This window comes from Staurois parvus, unplaced genomic scaffold (genome assembly GCF_062004578.1).
Source record: "Staurois parvus isolate SC_StPar_1 unplaced genomic scaffold, SC_StPar_1.0 ptg001544l, whole genome shotgun sequence".
NCBI lineage: Eukaryota > Metazoa > Chordata > Amphibia > Anura > Ranidae > Staurois > Staurois parvus.
This window is the reverse complement of record NW_028319340.1, coordinates 49,182-73,005: the sequence shown is the minus strand read 5'-3', so window position 1 is coordinate 73,005 and position 23,824 is coordinate 49,182. Positions and strand designations below refer to the sequence as shown.

The window sequence follows — 23,824 nt, the reverse complement described above, 5'->3', positions numbered from 1 at the left end:
GGGAGGGCAGTCAGTGAGCAGTATGTAGTGGGAGGGCAGTCAGTGAGCAGTATGCAGTGGGATGGCAGTCAGTGAGCAGTATGTAGTGGGAGGGCAGTCAGTGAGCAGTATGTAGTGGGAGGGCAGTCAGTGAGCAGTATGTAGTGGGAGGGCTGTCAGTGAGCAGTATGTGGTAGAAGGGCAGTCAGTGAGTAGTATGTAGTGGGAGGGATGTCAGTGATCAGTATGCAGTGGGAGGGCAGTCAGTGAGCAGTATGTAGTGGAAGGGCAGTTAGTGAGCAGTATGTAGTGGGAGGGCAGTCAGTGAGCAGTATGTAGTGGGAGGGCAGTCAGTGAGCAGTATGTAGTGGGATGGCAGTCAGTGAGCAGTATGTAGTGGGAGGGCAGTCAGTGAGCAGTATGTAGTGGGAGGGCAGTCAGTGAGCAGTATGTAGTGGGAGGGCAGGCAGTGAACAGTATGTGGTGGAAGGGCAGGCAGTGAGTAGTATGTAGTGGGAGGGCAGTCAGTGATCAGTATGCAGTGGGAGGGCAGTCAGTGAGCAGTATGTAGTGGAAGGGCAGGCAGTGAATAGTATGTAGTGGAAGGGCAGTCAGTGAATAGTATGTAGTGGGATGGCAGTCAGTGAGCAGTATGTAGTGGGAGGGCAGTCAGTGAGCAGTATGTAGTGGGAGGGCAGTCAGTGAGCAGTATGTAGTGGGAGGGCAGTCAGTGAGCAGTATGTAGTGGGAGGGCAGTCAGTGAGCAGTATATGGTGGGAGGGCAGGCAGTGAACAGTATGTAGTGGGAGGGCAAGCAGTGAACAGTATGTAATGGGAGGGCAGTCAGTGAGCAGTATGTGGTGGAAGGGCAGTTAGTGAGCAGTATGTAGTGGGAGGGCAGTCAGTGAGCAGTATGTAGTGGGAGGGCAGTCAGTGAGCAGTATGTAGTGGGAGGCGAAAGGTTCTGAAGAGGGACAGATGGATGAAATTCTTGCTGGGGAAATGTCTCCTTATCAGCCACTTGCCACTTGGCTGGTAATTCAAGCGTTCCTGGGCTTCTATCTCTGCTCCTCCTCCTTTCCATTCTCCAGCTTCTGGACCAGACATAATGAAGCAGCAGCTGTCAGAGAAGGGAAGGAGGTGGTCACACTCACATAGCCGCCCACCACCTCCAGCTTCTAGGGAAGAAGCTGCTGAGTTCCAACTGGCTTCCAGCTCCAGGATTCTCTGCACAGGGTACAGGGTACAACCTGACGTTCATAAGGAGGACAGAGCCACAGGCATCCCCCACTGAGCTGCTAACCCAATATGGGAGGACTGCCTGTACCCCCTTAACTCTGACCCCCACAAACACTGAGATAGGCTTGTGGGAAAGAGGCCCTTGTCCTTGTCAACTTGGGGACCCCTTATCTGTTTCCTTCACCCCCCTTCTCCATCCCAAAATCTGTATATATCACCCCCACTTCTGTCCTCTCCTTATCACTACACTCATCATCTCCTAATTCTAATCCCACATGCTAATAAAACCCCCAGGATGCCGAGGCATGTCTCCTCACATAATGACCTCCCTCACTCTTCTGCTTCTCCTAACCTCTGGAGATATATCCCCAAACCTTGGGCCTCCTTCACTGTACCCAATGCATCCATCACCCTGCACCCTCTGGCACCATCCAAAATCCACACAATTTTATTTCCATTTCTCTTCTTCCCAGAACCAGTCCACCCTTCTCCTGCAACAAACGCACCTCTGTTCATGACCTCTTTGTTACTAACTCCTTTCATCTACTTGCTGTCACCAAAATGTAGAGTGGGAATCCTCCTATCCCCACAGAGCACCTTTCAGGTTCTTCACTCTCCTCCCTCTCTGTCTCTCTCATCTACTTGCTGTCACCAAAACCTGGTTTCATGAATCCAACACTGCTTCTGCTTCCTTCTCTCATGATGGTCTTTTCTGGACTCACTCCCCCAGTCTCAGTAGATGCAAGGGAGGTAGAGTGGGAATCCTCCCATCCCCACAGAGCACCTTTCAGATTCTTCACTCTCCTCCCTCTCTGTCTCTCTCATCTACTTGCTGTCACCAAAACCTGTTGGTTTTGAAATGCAGAGGATTTAGAGGAAAACTTCTCAGGGATCGCAGAACTTTCCTCAAGGAAAACCACATTTGCTACAGGTGTTGTGCCTCAACCTCTCATCTTGCAAAGGACTGCACAGCGAACATCAAATGCTCGGAATGCAACAGTGAAGCGCACAATACAGCTTTACGCCCTGGGCCAGCCCCATGGACTCTCACACCCCCAGACCAGGCTGTAGAGCACGGCGGGGAGGAGGGAGACACAGTACCTCCTGAAGTGACACCCCAGTGCACCCAAGTCTGTGGAGAAGGTCTTAGTAACAAATCTTGCTCCAAGATTTGTCTTGTTACAGTTTACCCCATCGGTCATAAAGAGAAAGCGGTAAGGTTGTATGCCATCCTTGATGACCAAAGCAATAGATCTCTTGCAAACTCAGCCTTCTTTGATATCTTCAGTATTAAAGGACACTGCTCTTCATATTCACTTAAAACTTGCGCTGGTGTGAGTGGAGAAAAAGGCAGAAGAGCTACTGGTTTCCAAGTCGAATCCATAAATAGTGAAGCATCCCTGCAACTACCTACCTTGATTGAATGCAATCAGATCCCAAACAATAGAGAAGAGATTCCTACACCTGAGGCAGCATTACATCATGAACATTTAAAGACCATAGCGCATCTCATACCTGCACTCGACCCAAAGGCCCAAATAGTACTTCTCCTTGGGAGAGATATCATAAGAGTCCACAAGGTAAGAAAACAAATAAATGGTCCTCATAGTTCTCCATATGCTCAGAAGCTTGACCTGGGGTGGGTCATCATAGGTGATGTTTGCCTAGGAAATGTTCACAAGCCAACCACAGTGAATTCTCTTTACACAAATACCTTGGAGAATGGACGTCCATCCCTCTTTCAGCCTTGTCCTAACAGATTCCTTCTAAGAGAGAAGCCGGCAAGTGTGCTATATCCTGACTTTACAGAAACCGAGAACCACTCTTGCAGTGAAGACCAAGATCACTTGGGGTGCACGGTGTTCCAGAGGACAAAGGAAGACCACAAGATAGCTCCCTCTATTGAAGATGAGGCCTTCTTGGGCATAATGGAACAAGGATTCTTCAAGGATAAAACAAACACCTGGGTTGCACCACTACCTTTCAAAACACAGAGACGTCATCTTCCCAACAACAGGTATCAGGCCTTAAAACGCTTCTGTTCACTTAGACGCAACTTTCAGAAAAGACCAGAGATGATGGAACATTTCTTCTTATTCATGAAAAAGATGTTTGAGAACAATCATGCAGAAGTAGCTCCACCCCTAAAAGAAAAAGAAGAATGCTGGTATCTACCAATCTTCGGCGTTTACCACCCTAAGAAGCCAGGACGAATCCGAGTGGTATTTGACTCCAGTTCACAGTATGAGGGAGTCTCTCTCAATGATGTCCTTTTGACAGGACCAGACCTCAATAACACACTTCTCGGTGTCCTCATCAGATTCCGTAAAGAACCCATCGCTATAGTTGCCGACATACAACAAATGTTCTATTGTTTCCTAGTAAAAGAAGAGCACAGGAACTTCTTGAGATTTCTTTGGTTCAAGGACAATGACCCTACTCAAGACATCATAGAATATCGCATGAAGGTCCATGTTTTTGGCAACAGCCCATCTCCAGCTGTCGCTATTTATGGACTCAGACTCTCTGCTCAAGAAGGTGAAAAAGACTATGGGAAAGACGTTAAGAAGTTTGTTGAAAGAGACTTCTATGTAGATGATGGCTTAAAGTCGCTTCCCTCACCAGAGGCTGCAATCAGTCTACTCAAAAGGACCCAGAGTATGCTTTCCTGTTCAAACCTCAGACTTCATAAGATAGCTTCAAACAGCAAAGTTGTTATGGAAGCCTTCTCTACTCAAGATCATGCCAGTGATTTAAAAGATCTAGACTTAGCGACAGACCCGATACCCATGCAGCGCAGCCTAGGGCTCAGCTGGGACCTCAAATCTGACACCTTTACCTTTCAGGTCGACCAAGAGCAAAAGCCTTTCACACGACGTGGAGTGTTATCTACCATTAACAGTCTATATGATCCACTTGGATTTGCAGCTCCTGTGATCATCCAAGGTAAGACTCTGCTCAGAGAGTTAACCACAGATACGTGTGATTGGGATTCGCCACTTCCCTCAGAGAAAGAAGCACTATGGATAGCATGGAGAAACTCTCTACAGGCATTATCTAACTTACATATCTATAGGCCATATGCCCACTTCTCCCCTGCAGAAGTTCAGTCTAGGCAGCTGTGCATATTTTGTGATGCTTCGGTAAAAGCAATCGCTGCAGTCGCTTACCTTAAAACTATAAACATTAAAGGTCAAGTCCAAATTGGCTTTGTAATGGGCAAGGCAAAACTGGCACCAAGCCCTGAGATTACCATACCAAGACTGGAACTTTGTGCCGCTGTTCTGGCAGTAGAGCTGGCAGATCTCATTGTGTCAGAAATAGATATAAAACTTGTCAGTACAATGTTTCATACAGACAGCAAAGTAGTATTGGGTTACAATGAGACTAGGAGATTCTATGTCTATGTTCATAACAGAGTTCAAAGAATTAGGAGGTCAACACAGCCTACCCAGTGGTGCTATGTACCAACTGACCTCAACCCAGCAGACCATGCTACAAGAGCTGTTCCAGCAGCTCACCTTAAAGATACTACGTGGTTCATAGGGCCACCATTCCTCTACAAACCTGTACTTGACACCCTGAAGAAATACTCATTTCAGCTATTAGAACCAAATGCTGATGCAGAGATTCGTCCTCATATTTCTGTACTCACCACAAGAGTTTCTCACAAAGAGCTTGGATCCAAACGATTCAACAAGTTTTCTACGTGGAAATCACTGAACAGAGCTATAGCCGGCTTGATCCACATAGCCAGATCCTTTAGAGCCACACCTACAGGATCAGATCACTGCAAAGGTTGGCATTACTGTCACAAGGCCCATACAGTGGATGAGCTCACACAGGCCAGAGACGTTATCATCCGTTGTATCCAACAAGAGGTTTATACTCAAGAATTTGAACTCATCCAAAATCAAAAGAGTGTTCCTAAAGACAGTTCCCTCAAGAGGCTTGACCCCTTCATAGATGCTAATGGACTGTTGAGAGTTGGGGGACGTATTTCAAATGCAAAGTTCGAGAGTAAAGAATGTAATCCCATAATACTTCCAAGCAATCACATTGCATCTTTACTTGTGCAACACTACCATGAGAAGACTAAACATCAGGGACGTTTGTTCACTGAAGGAGCCTTACGTACAGCTGGATTTTGGGTAGTGGGAGCGAAAAGACTTGTGAGTTGTCTTATTTTCAAATGTGTCACTTGCAAAAAACTACGTGGTATGTTTCAGTCACAGAAGATGGCTAACCTCCCTGCGGACCGACTCAGTATAGAACCTCCCTTTACTAATGTTGGTCTTGACGTGTTTGGTCCCTGGTCTGTCACCACACGGCACACTAGAGGAGGCCAGGCAAACAGCAAACGCTGGGCAGTCATATTTACATGCATGAGTATCAGGGCTGTGCATATAGAAGTTATCGAGTCTTTAGACACATCCAGCTTTATAAATGCTCTCAGACGTTTCATCTCCATCAGAGGCCCAGTTAAACTAATCCGCTCTGATAGAGGTACCAACTTCGTTGGGGCCTGCAAAGAACTGCATATCCCCTCAAACATTGACAGTGACCATGTAGAGAAATATCTTGCCGCCCAAGACTGTAAATGGACATTCAACCCCCCACATGCGTCTCACATGGGAGGCTCTTGGGAGCGTATGATTGGCATAGCTCGCCGGATCCTTGATTCTGTTTTTCTACAGCTGGGAACTTCGAGGCTCACCCATGAAACCCTCTCAACCTTCATGGCCGAAGTAGTGGCGATCATGAACGCCAGACCTTTGACTTCAATATCCAGTGATCCAGAAGATCCCTTCTTGCTCACCCCTTCCACTCTTCTCACCCAAAAAGTCGGTACAGCATCGGCTCCTCCTGGAGAATTTAGTGCTAAAGACTTGTACAAGTGTCAGTGGAGACGAGTGCAGACTCTAGCAGATACCTTCTGGGATAAATGGAGAAAACAATACATCTCTACTCTACAAGTCCGGAATAAATGGCAAACCAGCAAACCCAACATGGAGGTTGGTAATGTTGTTCTTGTCAAAGACTCTCAGTCAAGAAGAAATGACTGGCCTTTGGGACTGATAACCAAGGTGTTCCCAAGTGAAGATGGGAAAGTCAGAAAAGTGGAGGTCAAGGTCTGCAGACAACAGGAGCCCAAACTCTTCCTCAGACCCGTTACTGAACTGGTTTTGTTGCTCTCTCCAGGGGTGATTTAATGTGGTATCCTTTAGATACCAGACGGGGAGTGTCATGCCTTCAGCAATTTGTTCTTTGTTAATTAGGTATTATTAGTATGTTTTATCAGTTTGTAATTCTCTGTTCATTGTGTAACTGCTCCATCTAGTGGCTGTTTGTATACACTGCATCTTTTCACAGTAGAAGTTTGACCCATTTCAGCTTCCATAGCTTGTAGCCTATGAACTCTGATTACATCATCAGCCCTGCTCATAGCAGCCATTTCCTCATCACAGACTCCATTCCTGTGGTAACCACGCTGCTGGTAGGATCCAGCCCTCACATTCAGGTTCACAATAGCATCGTCGGTACGTCTACACACATGTCTATATCTTATGCATCTGTGTTTTATGTAACCTACATGTCTTACATGTGTTTATATGTGCATTGCCTTACTGTAATGTATAATATGCTTTGTCACATGGCAGACAGTGTTACTAAGCGCCTTATTTTCTGTTCCTCAGTTTCACCTCTTATATCTTTGCAATAAAGACAAAGTTGGACGTTGCTTCTTTGTCAACTCATTGCCGAGAAAGGTTTAGCTGTCTGTCAAGCTATGTACCTTCACACATAAGGAGGACAGAACAGACAATGTGACTCTGGAGAATGACGGGTTATACAGTCTGAATATATACAACTCTACAGGAGACCATATAATGACAGATGAGTACAGAATCCATGTAGAAGGTAAGTCCCGCCCAATCCCCACCTCCAGTCCCAGCAGTGTCCTCCCCGCTCCGTGTCTTTATATCCATACATGATATAGTAGAATATCTGGGAGACACGTATGTACAATGTCCTCTGCTTACTGCCCCATCCTTACCATTCCCTGTGGGTTCAGATCTGCAGCCCTCAAGTTGCTGTGAATGAACTGTGCTGGGCCTTCTGCTCGGGGTCCCCATGTGTTAGATCTGACCATCGATGGTCGTGTGACAGACCCCCAATACACAAAGTGACAATGTAGCAATCTAGAGATCTCAGAGGGGATTTCAATGACCCCGGTTGGGGCTCCAATCCTCAGGTTGACCTCTGACCTGAACGGAGCCTCCTCTCCGCTGTAAGTTGGAGTTCATTTTACTGGGATAGAACTGATTCATCAACTTTGGAGGGTGGAGCTTCTGCCAACAGCAACTAATCAGGTTCAACCTCTTAGGAAATGTAACACAAAATTCTGATTGGTTGCTGAGGGCATTCCCTCCCCTGTGTGCTCATTTTCCTCTCCATATCTCTGACTTGGATTGCCCAGATAAGATTGTACAGTCTCCGGCCATTTTATTAGGTCCACCTCACTAGTCCTGGGTTGGACCCTCTTTTGCCTTCATTCTTCGTAGCATAGATTCCACAAGGTGTTGGCAACATTCCTCAGAGGATTTGGTCCATATTGATATGATAGCACCATGCAGTTCCTACAGATTTGTCGGCTGCACATCCCTGATGCGAATCTCCCATTTCACAACATCCCAAAGGTGCTCTATTGGATGGAGATCTGGTGACTGTGGAGGCCATTGGAGACCAGGATACTAGATAGATACAAGATATCAGGAGACCAGGATACAAGATACTAGATAGATACAAGATATCAGGAGACCAGGATACAAGATACTAGATACTGTAGATACAAGATATCAGGAGACCAGGATACAAGATACTAGATAGATACAAGATATCGGGAGACCAGGATACAAGATACTAGATAGATACAAGATATCAGGAGACCAGGATACAAGATACTAGATAGATACAAGATATCGGGAGACCCGGATACAAGATACTAGATAGATACAAGATATCAGGAGACCAGGATACAAGATACTAGATAGATACAAGATATCGGGAGACCCGGATACAAGATACTAGATAGATACAAGATATCAGGAGACCAGGATACAAGATACTAGATAGATACAAGATATCGGGAGACCAGGATACAAGATACTAGATAGATACAAGATATCGGGAGACCAGGATACAAGATACTAGATAGATACAAGATATCAGGAGACCAGGATACAAGATACTAGATAGATACAAGATATCGGGAGACCAGGATACAAGATACTAGATAGATACAAGATATCGGGAGACCAGGATACAAGATACTAGATAGATACAAGATATCGGGAGACCAGGATACAAGATACTAGATAGATACAAGATATCGGGAGACCAGGATACAAGATACTAGATAGATACAAGATATCAGGAGACCAGGATACAAGATACTAGATAGATACAAGATATCGGGAGACCCGGATACAAGATACTAGATAGATACAAGATATCAGGAGACCAGGATACAAGATACTAGATAGATACAAGATATCGGGAGACCCGGATACAAGATACTAGATAGATACAAGATATCAGGAGACCAGGATACAAGATACTAGATAGATACAAGATATCGGGAGACCAGGATACAAGATACTAGATAGATACAAGATATCAGGAGACCAGGATACAAGATACTAGATAGATACAAGATATCGGGAGACCAGGATACAAGATCATGTATCTATCTAGTATCTTGTATCCTGGTCTCCCCCGATATCTTGGTGAGGTGATCTCATTGTCATGTTCCAGAAACCAGTTGGAGATGATCTGAGCTTTGTGGCATGGAGCATTATCCTGCTGGAAGGAGCCATCAGAAGATGGGGACACTGGAGTCATAAAGGGATGGACATGGTCAGCAACAAGACTCGGGTAGGCCGTAGTGTGTAAATGATGCTCAATTGGTACTAAGGGGCACAAAGTATGCCAAGAAAATCTTCCCCACACCATGACACCACCACCAGCCTGGACCATTGATACAAGGAAGGATAGATCCCCCACACCATGACACCACCACCACCAGCCTGAACCGTTGATACAAGGCAGGATAGATCCACCACACCATGACACCACCGCCAGCCTGAACTGTTGATACAAGGCAGGATGGATCCCCCACACCATGACACCACCACCACCAGCCTGAACCATTGATACAAGGCAGGATGGATCCCCCACACCATGACACCACCACCACCAGCCTGAACCATTGATACAAGGCAGGATGGATCCCCCACACCATGACACCACCACCACCAGCCTGAACCATTGATACAAGGCGGGATAGGTCCACCACACCATGACACCACCACCACCAGCCTGAACCATTGATACAAGGCAGGATGGATCCCCCACACCATGACACCCCCACCACCAGCCTGAGCCATTGATACAAGGCAGGATGGATCCCCCACACCATGACATCACCACCAGCCTGAACCATTGATACAAGGCAGGATGGATCCGCCACACCATGACACCACCACCACCAGCCTGAGCCATTGATACAAGGCAGGATGGATCCATGCTTTCATGTTGTTTACACCAAATTTTGCCCTTACCATCTGAATGTTGCAGTTGAAATCCAGACTCATCAGACCAGGCAACGTTTTTCCAGTCTTCTATTGTCCAAAATTGCAGCCTCCGTTTCCTGTTCTTAGCTGACAGGAGTGGCACCCGGTGTGGTCTGCTGCTGTAGCCCATCTGCTTCAAGGTTGGATGTGTTGTGTGTTCAGAGATGGTATTCTTCAGACCTTGGGTGTAACGAGGGGTTATTGGAGTTCCTGATGCCTTTCTATCATCTCCCACCAGTCTGCCCATTCTCCTCTGACCCCAACAAGGCATTTTCCTCCACACAACTGCCGCTCACTGAATATTTTCTCTTTTTCGGACCATTCTCTGTAAACCCTAGAGATGGTTGTGCAGGAAAATCCCAGGAGATCAGCAGTTTTTGAAATACTCAGAGCAGCCCCCCCAGCATCAACAACCATGCCACAGTCAAAGTCACCTAAATCCCCTTTCTTCCCCATTCTGATGCTCCGTTTGAACTTCAAAAAGTTGTCTTCCCCACGTCTAGATGCCTAAATGATACCCTGTGATTGGCTGATTAGCAATTTGTGTTACCAAGCAAATGAACAGGGGGATTTAATAAAGTGGCCATTGAGTGTATAACGGTGTGTATGGGGTTCACATGAATGAAGAAAATCGATGTAACGTTAGTGGGGGGATTTAGTTGTTGGTGGAGACCTGCGAATAGTCACAATCGGTCTTCTCCAGTCTCCAGGAAGATGTCTGCACACCTGTCTACAGGTAAGGATGGGGGAGGGGCATGCTGTGTATATACTGGACCTTATCAGTGGAAATGATTGTCTCTCTCAGTTCCAGTATCGGTTCCGGTCCTCGATGTCTCGTGTCTCCGGGATGGCAAAGCTGAGATCTCCTGCAGGGTGGAGGCGGGGACTGACCCAAGAATGTATGTATACGTGGATAAAAGACCCTATAGGCTGTCTTCCAATGACTCCTCTAAAATTACAGGCATTGTGTTCTCACCGGGACCCTGGGAGATCAGCTGTCTTGTGATGAATTGGGTCAGCCAATCGCAGAAGAAGAGAACCGGGGTCACCTGCCCAGGTGAGGAGATCAGAGGTGTCATGGATGGGCAGCTGGTGGGACTTTAGAGGGTCACTTTATAGAGGTCCCTAAACATTCTTTTCTTGAACCCTCTGGCTCTCCCTTCAGAAGAAGTCATTTTATTTGTCTACAATGAAGGAAATGGGATTTATATCCATAATCAGCCCCTACAGTTCCAACCTGTTCGATATGACCCACTAGCGCCCCCTCTCCAGTCTTGATAGAAATTCAGGTTATCGAGTTTTCTGTAGATAAACTGCATTTGTCAAAACAATCCTCCATACTCTCCATCTCCACCCTAAACGGAAATTCTACTTCATTGTCTGTAATTCGGCACTGGAGATCTATCTCAATATATAAACTGGTTTCATGGTCTTCCAAAAAAGTGACACCACCCCCCCCCCCCGGGGGGAGGTGGGGGATGGTTGGTCTACTAATGGAGTGCAGTGTGTTGGCTTTGCCCAGAGTGAACTTTCATTTATCTCAGTGACTGAGGCAAAGCTGTGCTGACTTCCATCATCCAATCATGTATGAGAACGCATCCTCTCTATTTTTTTTTTCCTTGTTCATGATTGGGTGTTCTTCGCTTATCTTCAACTCATTTACTAAGCTGACCTAAAATGTACCTTGCAGAGTGAAGTTCTATGAGGGGGGAGGGGAGCGTAGAATGTGACCTGACTGGGGTCTGTATTCTGTCTGGGCAGGAAATGTCCCGGGTGTTCAGGAGGACATATTCACCCGGCCGGGATCTGACCTTCTCCTCCCCATCAGAATCCATCTCACCCTCAGCCATACAGATAGATGGAGGTGTGACTGGATTATCTGGTACTACCGGGGGTCACCTGGGCACCCACTGAGAGAAATAGCGGAGCACAGGGAGTGTAAGCCGTCTGAGATCGAAGATTTCCCCAATACAAGGATGTCGGTGAATGGAAATCTGGTCATACACAATGTGACTCTGGAGAATGGCGGGATATACAGTGTGATTATATACAACTCTACACTAGAAGTCATACTGAGAAATATCCACACTGTCATTGTAGAAGGTAAGTCCCGACCAGTCCCCACCCTCAGTCCCGGCAATGTGTCTCCATCTATTCCAAGTCATCACCCTCTGGGCATTTCTCCTGTTTTGTTGCATTACAGCCTGGGATAAAAATGGTGTTTTGGGGGCTTTGTACCATATGAGGGGTACAGCATGCCTAAAACTTTGAAGGTGCAACTTATATAATACTGACAAACGAAGAAACAAAACAAGTGAAATATTAGTGATTAGTAAAAGAGAAAAAACACATCAGGAAAAGGATGCTGGAAGGTTAACTGGCCCCTGTCTAAACTGGCCTGTGTATGTATGAGAGATACGAGATGGAAACAAGATATCGGGAGACCAGGATACAAGATACTAGATAGATACAAGATATCGGGAGACCAGGATACAAGATACTAGATAGATACAAGATATCAGGAGACCAGGATACAAGATACTAGATAGATACAAGATATCGGGAAACCAGGATACAAGATACTAGATAGATACAAGATATCGGGAGACCAGGATACAAGATACTAGATAGATACAAGATATCGGGAGACCAGGATACAAGATACTAGATAGATACAAGATATCGGGAGACCAGGATACAAGATACTAGATAGATACAAGATATCAGGAGACCAGGATACAAGATGATAGATAGATACAAGATATCGGGAGACCAGGATACAAGATATTAGATAGATACAAGATATCGGGAGACCAGGATACAAGACACTAGATAGATACAAGATATCAGGAGACCAGGATACAAGATACTAGATAGATACAAGATATTAGGAGACCAGGATACAGGATACTAGATAGATACAAGATATCAGGAGACCAGGATACAAGATACTAGATAGATACAAGATATCAGGAGACCAGGATACAAGATACTAGATAGATACAAGATATCGGGAGACCAGGATACAAGATACTAGATAGATACAAGATATCGGGAGACCAGGATACAAGATACTAGATAGATACAAGATATCGGGAGACCAGGATACAAGATACTAGATAGATACAAGATATCGGGAGACCAGGATACAAGATACTAGATAGATACAAGATATCGGGAGACCAGGATACAAGACACTAGATAGATACAAGATATCGGGAGACCAGGATACAAGATACGAGATAGATACAAGATATCGGGAGACCAGGATACAAGATACGAGATAGATACAAGATATCGGGAGACCAGGATACAAGATACTAGATAGATACAATATCAGGAGACCAGGATACAAGATACTAGATAGATACAAGATATCAGGAGACCAGGATACAAGATACTAGATAGATACAAGATATCAGGGGACCAGGATACAAGATACTAGATGGATACAAGATATCGGGAGACCAGGATACAAGATACGAGATAGATACAAGATATCGGGAGACCAGGATACAAGATACTAGATAGATACAAGATATCGGGAGACCAGGATACAAGATACTAGATAGATACAAGATATCAGGAGACCAGGATACAAGATACTAGATAGATACAGGATCTCAGGAGACCAGGATACAAGATACAAGATAGATACAAAATATCGGGAGACCAGGATACAAGATATTAGATAGATACAAGATATCGGGAGACCAGGATACAAGATATTAGATAGATACAAGATATCGGGAGACCAGGATACAAGATACTAGATAGATACAAGATATCGGGAGACCAGGATACAAGATACTAGACAGATACAAGATATCGGGAGACCAGGATACAAGATACTAGAGAGATACAAGATATCAGGAGACCAGGATACAAGATACTAGATAGATACAAGATATCGGGAGAGCAGGATACAAGACACTAGACAGATACAAGATATCGGGAGACCAGGATACAAGATACTAGATAGATACAAGATATCAGGAGATCAGGATACAAGATACTAGATAGATACAAGATATCGGGAGACCAGGATACAAGATACTAGAGAGATACAAGATATCAGGAGACCAGGATACAAGATACTAGATAGATACAAGATATCGGGAGAGCAGGATACAAGATATTAGATAGATACAAGATATCGGGAGACCAGGATACAAGATACTAGATAGATACAGGATCTCAGGAGACCAAGATACAAGATAGATACAAAATATCGGGAGACCAGGATACAAGATATTAGATAGATACAAGATATCGGGAGACCAGGATACAAGATATTAGATAGATACAAGATATCGGGAGACCAGGATACAAGATACGAGATAGATACAAGATATCGGGAGACCAGGATACAAGATATTAGATAGATACAAGATATCAGGAGACCAGGATACAAGATAGTAGATAGATACAAGATATCAGGAGACCAGGATACAAGATACTAGATAGATACAAGATATCAGGAGACCAGGATACAAGATAGTAGATAGATACAAGATATCAGGAGACCAGGATACAAGATACTAGATAGTTACAAGATATCGGGAGACCAGGGTACAAGATACTAGATAGTTACAAGATATCGGGAGACCAGGGTACAAGATACTAGATAGATACAAGATATCGGGAGACCAGGATACAAGATACTAGATAGATACAAGATATCGGGAGACTAGGGTACAAGATACTAGATAGATACAAGATATCGGGAGACCAGGATACAAGATACTAGATAGATACAAGATATCGGGAGACCAGGATACAAGATACTAGATAGATACAAGATATCGGGAGACCAGGATACAAGATACTAGATAGATACAAGATATCGGGAGACTAGGGTACAAGATACTAGATAGATACAAGATATCGGGAGACCAGGATACAAGATACTAGATAGATACAAGATATCGGGGGACCAGGATACAATATACTAGATAGATACAAGATATCGGGAGACCAGGATACAAGATACTAGATAGATACAAGATATCGAGAGACCAGGATACAAGATACTAGATAGATACAAGATATCGGGAGACCAGGATACAAGATACTAGATAGATACAAGATATCGGGAGACCAGGATACAAGATACTAGATAGATACAAGATATCAGGAGACCAGGGTACAAGATACTAGATAGATACAAGATATCAGGAGACCAGGATACAAGATACTAGATAGATACAAGATATCAGGAGACCAGGATACAAGATACTAGATAGATACAAGATATCAGGAGACCAGGATACAAGATACTAGATAGATACAAGATATCAGGAGACCAGGATACGAGATAGATACAAGATATCGGGAGACCAGGATACAAGATATTAGATAGATACAAGATATCGGGAGACTAGGATGCAAGACACTAGATAGATACAAGATATCGGGAGACCAGGATACAAGATACTAGATAGATACAAGATATCAGGAGACCAGGATACAAGATACTAGATAGATACAAGATATCGGGAGACCAGGATACAAGATACTAGATAGATACAAGATATCGGGAGACTAGGATACAAGACACTAGATAGATACAAGATATCGGGAGACCAGGATACAAGACACTAGACAGATACAAGATATCGGGAGACCAGGATACAAGATACGAGATAGATACAAGATATCGGGAGACCAGGATACAAGATACGAGATAGATACAAGATATCAGGAGACCAGGATACAAGATACTAGATGGATACAAGATATCAGGAGACCAGGATACAAGATACTAGATAGATACAAGATATCAGGAGACCAGGATACAAGATACTAGATAGATACAAGATATCAGGAGACCAGGATACAAGATACTAGATAGATACAAGATATCGGGAGAGCAGGATACAAGACACTAGACAGATACAAGATATCGGGAGACCAGGATACAAGATACGAGATAGATACAAGATATCGGGAGACCAGGATACAAGATACGAGATAGATACAAGATATCAGGAGACCAGGATACAAGATACTAGATGGATACAAGATATCAGGAGACCAGGATACAAGATACTAGATAGATACAAGATATCAGGAGACCAGGATACAAGATACTAGATAGATACAAGATATCAGGAGACCAGGATACAAGATACTAGATAGATACAAGATATCGGGAGACCAGGATACAAGATACTAGATAGATACAAGATATCGGGAGAGCAGGATACAAGACACTAGATAGATACAAGATACCAGGGGAATAGGATACAAGATACGAGATAGATACAAGATATCAGGAGACCAGGATACAAGATACGAGATAGATACAAGATATCAGGAGACCAGGATACAAGATACTAGATAGATACAAGATATCAGGAGACCAGGATACAAGATACTAGATAGATACAAGATATCAGGAGACCAGGATACAAGATACTAGATAGATACAAGATATCAGGAGACCAGGATACAAGATACTAGATAGATACAAGATATTGGGAGACCAGGGTACAAGATACTAGATAGATACAAGATATCAGGAGACCAGGGTACAAGATACTAGATAGATACAAGATATCGGGAGACCAGGATACAAGATATTAGATAGATACAAGATATCGGGAGACTAGGATACAAGACACTAGATAGATACAAGATATCGGGAGACCAGGATACAAGATACTAGATAGATACAAGATATCGGGAGACCAGGATACAAGATACTAGATAGATACAAGATATCGGGAGACCAGGATACAAGATACTAGATAGATACAAGATATCGGGAGACCAGGATACAAGACACTAGACAGATACAAGATATCGGGAGACCAGGATACAAGATACGAGATAGATACAAGATATCGGGAGACCAGGATACAAGATATTAGATAGATACAAGATATCAGGAGACTAGGATACAAGACACTAGATAGATACAAGATATCGGGAGACCAGGATACAAGATACTAGATAGATACAAGATATCGGGAGACCAGGATACAAGATACTAGACAGATACAAGATATCGGGATACCAGGATACAAGATACTAGATAGATACAAGATATCGGGAGACCAGGATACAAGATACTAGATAGATACAAGATATCAGGAGACCAGGATACAAGATACTAGATAGATACAAGATATCAGGAGACCAGGATACAAGATACTAGATAGATACAAGATATCGGGAGACCAGGATACAAGATACTAGATAGATACAAGATATCGGGAGACCAGGATACAAGATACTAGATAGATACAAGATATCGAGAGACCAGGATACAAGATACTAGATAGATACAAGATATCAGGAGACCAGGATACAAGATACTAGATAGATACAAGATATCAGGAGACCAGGATACAAGATACTAGATAGATACAAGATATCAGGAGACCAGGATACGAGATAGATACAAGATATCGGGAGACCAGGATACAAGATATTAGATAGATACAAGATATCGGGAGACTAGGATGCAAGACACTAGATAGATACAAGATATCGGGAGACCAGGATACAAGATACTAGATAGATACAAGATATCAGGAGACCAGGATACAAGATACTAGATAGATACAAGATATCGGGAGACCAGGATACAAGATACTAGATAGATACAAGATATCGGGAGACTAGGATACAAGACACTAGATAGATACAAGATATCGGGAGAGCAGGATACAAGACACTAGACAGATACAAGATATCGGGAGACCAGGATACAAGATACGAGATAGATACAAGATATCGGGAGACCAGGATACAAGATACGAGATAGATACAAGATATCAGGAGACCAGGATACAAGATACTAGATGGATACAAGATATCAGGAGACCAGGATACAAGATACTAGATAGATACAAGATATCAGGAGACCAGGATACAAGATACTAGATAGATACAAGATATCAGGAGACCAGGATACAAGATACTAGATAGATACAAGATATCGGGAGAGCAGGATACAAGACACTAGACAGATACAAGATATCGGGAGACCAGGATACAAGATACGAGATAGATACAAGATATCGGGAGACCAGGATACAAGATACGAGATAGATACAAGATATCAGGAGACCAGGATACAAGATACTAGATGGATACAAGATATCAGGAGACCAGGATACAAGATACTAGATAGATACAAGATATCAGGAGACCAGGATACAAGATACTAGATAGATACAAGATATCAGGAGACCAGGATACAAGATACTAGATAGATACAAGATATCGGGAGACCAGGATACAAGATACTAGATAGATACAAGATATCGGGAGAGCAGGATACAAGACACTAGATAGATACAAGATACCAGGGGAATAGGATACAAGATACGAGATAGATACAAGATATCAGGAGACCAGGATACAAGATACGAGATAGATACAAGATATCAGGAGACCAGGATACAAGATACTAGATAGATACAAGATATCAGGAGACCAGGATACAAGATACTAGATAGATACAAGATATCAGGAGACCAGGATACAAGATACTAGATAGATACAAGATATTGGGAGACCAGGGTACAAGATACTAGATAGATACAAGATATCAGGAGACCAGGGTACAAGATACTAGATAGATACAAGATATCGGGAGACCAGGATACAAGATATTAGATAGATACAAGATATCGGGAGACTAGGATACAAGACACTAGATAGATACAAGATATCGGGAGACCAGGATACAAGATACTAGATAGATACAAGATATCGGGAGACCAGGATACAAGATACTAGATAGATACAAGATATCGGGAGACCAGGATACAAGATACTAGATAGATACAAGATATCGGGAGACCAGGATACAAGACACTAGACAGATACAAGATATCGGGAGACCAGGATACAAGATACGAGATAGATACAAGATATCGGGAGACCAGGATACAAGATATTAGATAGATACAAGATATCAGGAGACTAGGATACAAGACACTAGATAGATACAAGATATCGGGAGACCAGGATACAAGATACTAGATAGATACAAGATATCGGGAGACCAGGATACAAGATACTAGACAGATACAAGATATCGGGATACCAGGATACAAGATACTAGACAGATACAAGATATCGGGAGACCAGGATACAAGATACTAGATAGATACAAGATATCAGGAGACCAGGATACAAGATACTAGATAGATACAAGATATCAGGAGACCAGGATACAAGATACTAGATAGATACAAGATATCGGGAGACCAGGATACAAGATACTAGATAGATACAAGATATCGGGAGACCAGGATACAAGATACTAGATAGATACAAGATATCAGGATACAAGATACTAGATAGATACAAGATATCAGGAGACCAGGATACAAGATACTAGATAGATACAAGATATCGGGAGACCAGGATACAAGATACTAGATAGATACAAGATATCGGGAGACCAGGATACAAGATACTAGATAGATACAAGATATCGGGAGAAAAGGATACAAGATACTAGATAGATACAAGATATCGGGAGACCAGGATACAAGATACTAGATAGATACAAGATATCGGGAGACCAGGATACAAGACACTAGATAGATACAAGATATCGAGAGACCAGGATACAAGACACTAGATAGATACAAGATATCGGGAGACCAGGATACAAGATACTAGATAGATACAAGATATCGGGAGACCAGGATACAAGACACTAGATAGATACAAGATATCAGGAGACTAGAGTACAAGATACTAGATAGATACAAGATATCAGGAGACCAGGATACAAGACACTAGATAGATACAAGATATCGGGAGACCAGGATACAATAGACTAGATAGATACAAGATATCGGGAGACCAGGATACAAGATACTAGATAGATACAAGATATCGGAAGACCAGGATACAATAGACTAGATAGATACAAGATATCGGGAGACCAGGATACAAGATACTAGATAGATACAAGATATCGGGAGACCAGGATACAAGATAGTAGATAGATACAAGATATCAGGAGACCAGGATACAAGATACTAGATAGATACAAGATATCGGGAGACCAGGATACAAGATAGTAGATAGATACAAGATATCAGGAGACCAGGATACAAGATACTAGATAGATACAAGATATCAGGAGACCAGGATACAAGATACTAGATAGATACAAGATATGGAGAGACCAGGATACAAGATACTAGATAGATACAAGATATCGGGAGACCAGGATACAAGATACTAGATAGATACAAGATATCGGGAGACCAGGATACAAGACACTAGACAGATACAAGATATCGGGAGACCAGGATACAAGATAGTAGATAGATACAAGATATCAGGAGACCAGGATACAAGATAGTAGATAGATACAAGATATCAGGAGACCAGGATACAAGATACTAGATAGATACAAGATATCAGGAGACCAGGATACAAGATACTAGATAGATACAAGATATGGAGAGACCAGGATACAAGATACTAGATAGATACAAGATATCGGGAGACCAGGATACAAGATACTAGATAGATACAAGATATCGGGAGACCAGGATACAAGACACTAGACAGATACAAGATATCGGGAGACCAGGATACAAGATAGTAGATAGATACAAGATATCAGGAGACCAGGATACAAGATACTAGATAGATACAAGATATCGGGAGACCAGGATACAAGATAGTAGATAGATACAAGATATCAGGAGACCAGGATACAAGATACTAGATAGATACAAGATATCAGGAGACCAGGATACAAGACACTAGATAGATACAAGATATGGAGAGACCAGGATACAAGATACTAGATAGATACAAGATATCAGGAGACCAGGATACAAGATACTAGATAGATACAAGATATCAGGAGACCAGGATACAAGATACTAGATAGATACAAGATATCAGGAGACCAGGATACAAGAGATCGGGAGATCACCACTGCTTATATCTATGGTCCTTTAGAGGATAGGGAGTAGGATGCTGGCAAACGCAATGTTGAGTGACATTGTTCTGTCTATGTATTCCCAAAGGTGTGTTCCCCAACAGTTTGAACTGGGACTTTAAGCGCAATGCAGAACAGACAATAGATAATAATTGAATAGATCACTTATTCCAAAGATGTGACAAGACATCATAATTTCACATATAACAAACATTTTAAGAACCTACGTATAGTATAGTAAATAAACTGTATATATAACTTGCTGAGAGCTGAGACGTGGTGTTGTGACTTCTACAACCCAGAAGGCAGTGAAAGGTGAATGAACTTCAGCAGAAAACCCGACGCGTTTCAGAACATAAGTCCCTCCTCAGGGGTATGCTGAGGAGAAAGATGGCCGGAAAGGCATTCATCTGGTTTTCTTCGGGAATAACATAGCTGTGCAGAGAAAGGCATGAAGCAATCTTATTCTGGTAATGCTCACTGGTGGCATTCTGGTGCTCAAAGAGCTGGATGGTGAAAAGGGAATCACAAGGAGGAGGGGAGGAGAATAACCAATCCCCAAGGGGGGGCGATCCTCTCACGCAGTGATCACCTGGAATAACAGCGGACTATTGAATGTGGATGCCGAAGTTCAAACACAAGCCTGAGTTGCCCAATGCTTCTCAGCACGTGAGCATCTTCTGAAGGCCACATTATTATGCAGTGGAAGTGCTCATGTGCTGAAAGTCCCAGTTCAAACTGTTGGGGAACACACCTTTGGGTATACCACTCTTGGGATGTTGGCAACCATGAAATGAACTCAGCGCTGAGTGTATTTATTGTTCTTTCTATGAGGTCATGGTGAGAACATTTCCCGCACGATGACAAGGGATGCCACTTCTCAGCAGAGTGGAAATTTGTGTAAGATGGAAGAGAAGATTGGGTAATTGGGGTGCTGGATGCCAGGTACACAACACCAGGCAATTATCCAGATATTCCTGGCATTAGGACCATTACCAACCCAGTGTAAGGTCAGCAGATTGTATAAACCAGCTGTGGTTCCCCATCCCCCACACCTTCATAGAGGGTCCATATCCTATTGGCAGTGTATGTTGGGGTGATGTGATGGCTGGTGATCCTCTCACATGGTCCTATCCTCACCTGGCCCGCTGTCATTGTGTGATGATAATCTGAGCCTCTTCTATCCTCCATGTTTACTGGACGAGGTATTAAATGTCCGGCTACGTCCTTATCAGGACAACCAGAGTCTCTGCCCTGTTACCAGTGTGACTGTCCTGTTATCCTGACCCTGCTGGACTGAAGATCTGACCGGGCTTGATATATAATATTACTGTTCTGTACAACTCTCTCATTGTCCTCTATTATCTCCATTTAGGAGAAGGTCGGTCTGGTTGGGGTCACCTCTTGTCTCCCGGTGCGGTCTTTGTCCTCTACACTGGGCTCCTCGTCTTTATGGTCAATGACCTGAGGAAGATGAAGAATGAGAAGAATCGGAGTGAGAGGAGGACGAGGAGAAGGGATCGGGTGGAGATGGAAATGGAACCAACTTACTATAATTACTGCAACTGAAACCTCTACTGTGCCGGATTTGTAGACCTGCAAGGCTTCGCCCTCATCTCTGAGAGACATTTATCTGACATTTTGTATATATATATATATTTGGCCGATGCTGAACCTCCTCCCGGCACATATCGATCGTTTCTCTTTATAAAACTCATCACCATCTGTATGACTATAAGACCCGCCAGCCACGTATGAAGCTAATGGACCTTTTACCGTCTTTGGATATCAGTGAAAGCCACAAAAGGGTGACCACCTAGGAGACAATTCCTGGAAAGAAACGGTCACCTGCTTGTCTTCTGGACTGAAAACCTCCCTCCTATTGGTCATTTCAGGTATAATGTATTCAGTCTCCTCCCAGTCTGGGGTGGGACCTCATTACCTATGCTGATTTCCTTGACTTGTACCCCTCTGCATTCAGTGTGAAGACCAGAACAATTTCCTCTTTTTATTGTCTTCATACATGTGTTAAATAAAGCTTTGATCACCATAACAAAGAGTCTCTTGTCCCTGAATATGGGTGTGGTCCTCATTGCCAGGACAATAAATGGCGCCCCCTGTGAGGATAGACTGGCTATTTGGATGGCCAGTGACTCAGATGTGGAGAACAAGGCCAGACCAGCCTACAGGTGCCAATGGTGAGCATTACTTGTCTATTATTCTTTGTTTTCCCCTCTGTCCTCCTCATTTGGTCAATACCTCTAATCTCAGATTAGGGAGGAGCCAACCTGTCCTGGATTTGGTTTGAGCGAGGCACGCAGAGCTTCAAAATGTCCTGCCACTCCAAACTCCTGGTGCCCCCTGTGAGGATAGACTGCCTACTTGGTTGGCCAGTGACACAGATGTGGAGAACAAGGCCAGACCAGCCTACAGGTGCCAATGGTGAGCATTACTTGTCTATTATTCTTTGTTTTCCCCTCTGTCCTCCTCGTCTGGTCTTAATTATGGATGAATCGAATGTCCCTGGGGTCAGCGTTCATAGAACTTCAAAGAATTTTTGATGCTGAACCTGAACGCCATTAAACTTAATAGGATCTGAATCTATTAAATCAAAGGTGCCCATTTTCTGGACCAATAGGCAAAGCATATCAAAAAACAACGTGGGGGGTGGGGACCGTCCTGGGGTACAGGTATAAATGCAAACTTTATTTAAAACTCCTTTCCTCCAGGAGCAGTAATGTTTTTCAAGCACTGACAATTACAAAGAGAAAAGGATATTAAATTGCCAGCAATTGTGGTTTAAGGTTGGCAGCCATCTTGGATTGATCTGGGAGATTGTCAAGGTCCTACCTTTCTTCAGAGCTTGTGCATCTCCATGAGCTGGCCTCCATCTTGGTTTTCTGCAAAGCATGGTGGGAACCTTTATGCCTTCAGGCTTCTGCGGCTCCTCCTCAGTAGGGTGTGGTTGAGCACATTTAAACCTGCTGTCTGCAAGTGTGCTCTGCACTTGTGTCCTGTATGTTGCCCTGTTGCAAGCTCT

The 23,824-nt window shown here is 43.5% G+C and overlaps 1 protein-coding gene across 1 annotated transcript; it reads left to right on the top strand.

Moving 5' to 3' along the window:
* The first annotated feature begins 5,803 nt into the window (after positions 1–5,803).
* On the top strand, positions 5,804–22,841 carry LOC149435317 (uncharacterized). Its single transcript, XM_089662796.1, has 5 exons — positions 5,804–6,758; positions 6,915–7,137; positions 10,657–10,908; positions 11,613–11,954; positions 22,160–22,841. Exons 2-5 carry the CDS (start codon positions 7,107–7,109, stop codon positions 22,351–22,353), a joined length of 819 nt encoding a protein of 272 aa, XP_089518922.1. The 5' UTR covers positions 5,804–6,758; positions 6,915–7,106; the 3' UTR covers positions 22,354–22,841.
* The last annotated feature ends 983 nt before the right edge of the window (positions 22,842–23,824 follow it).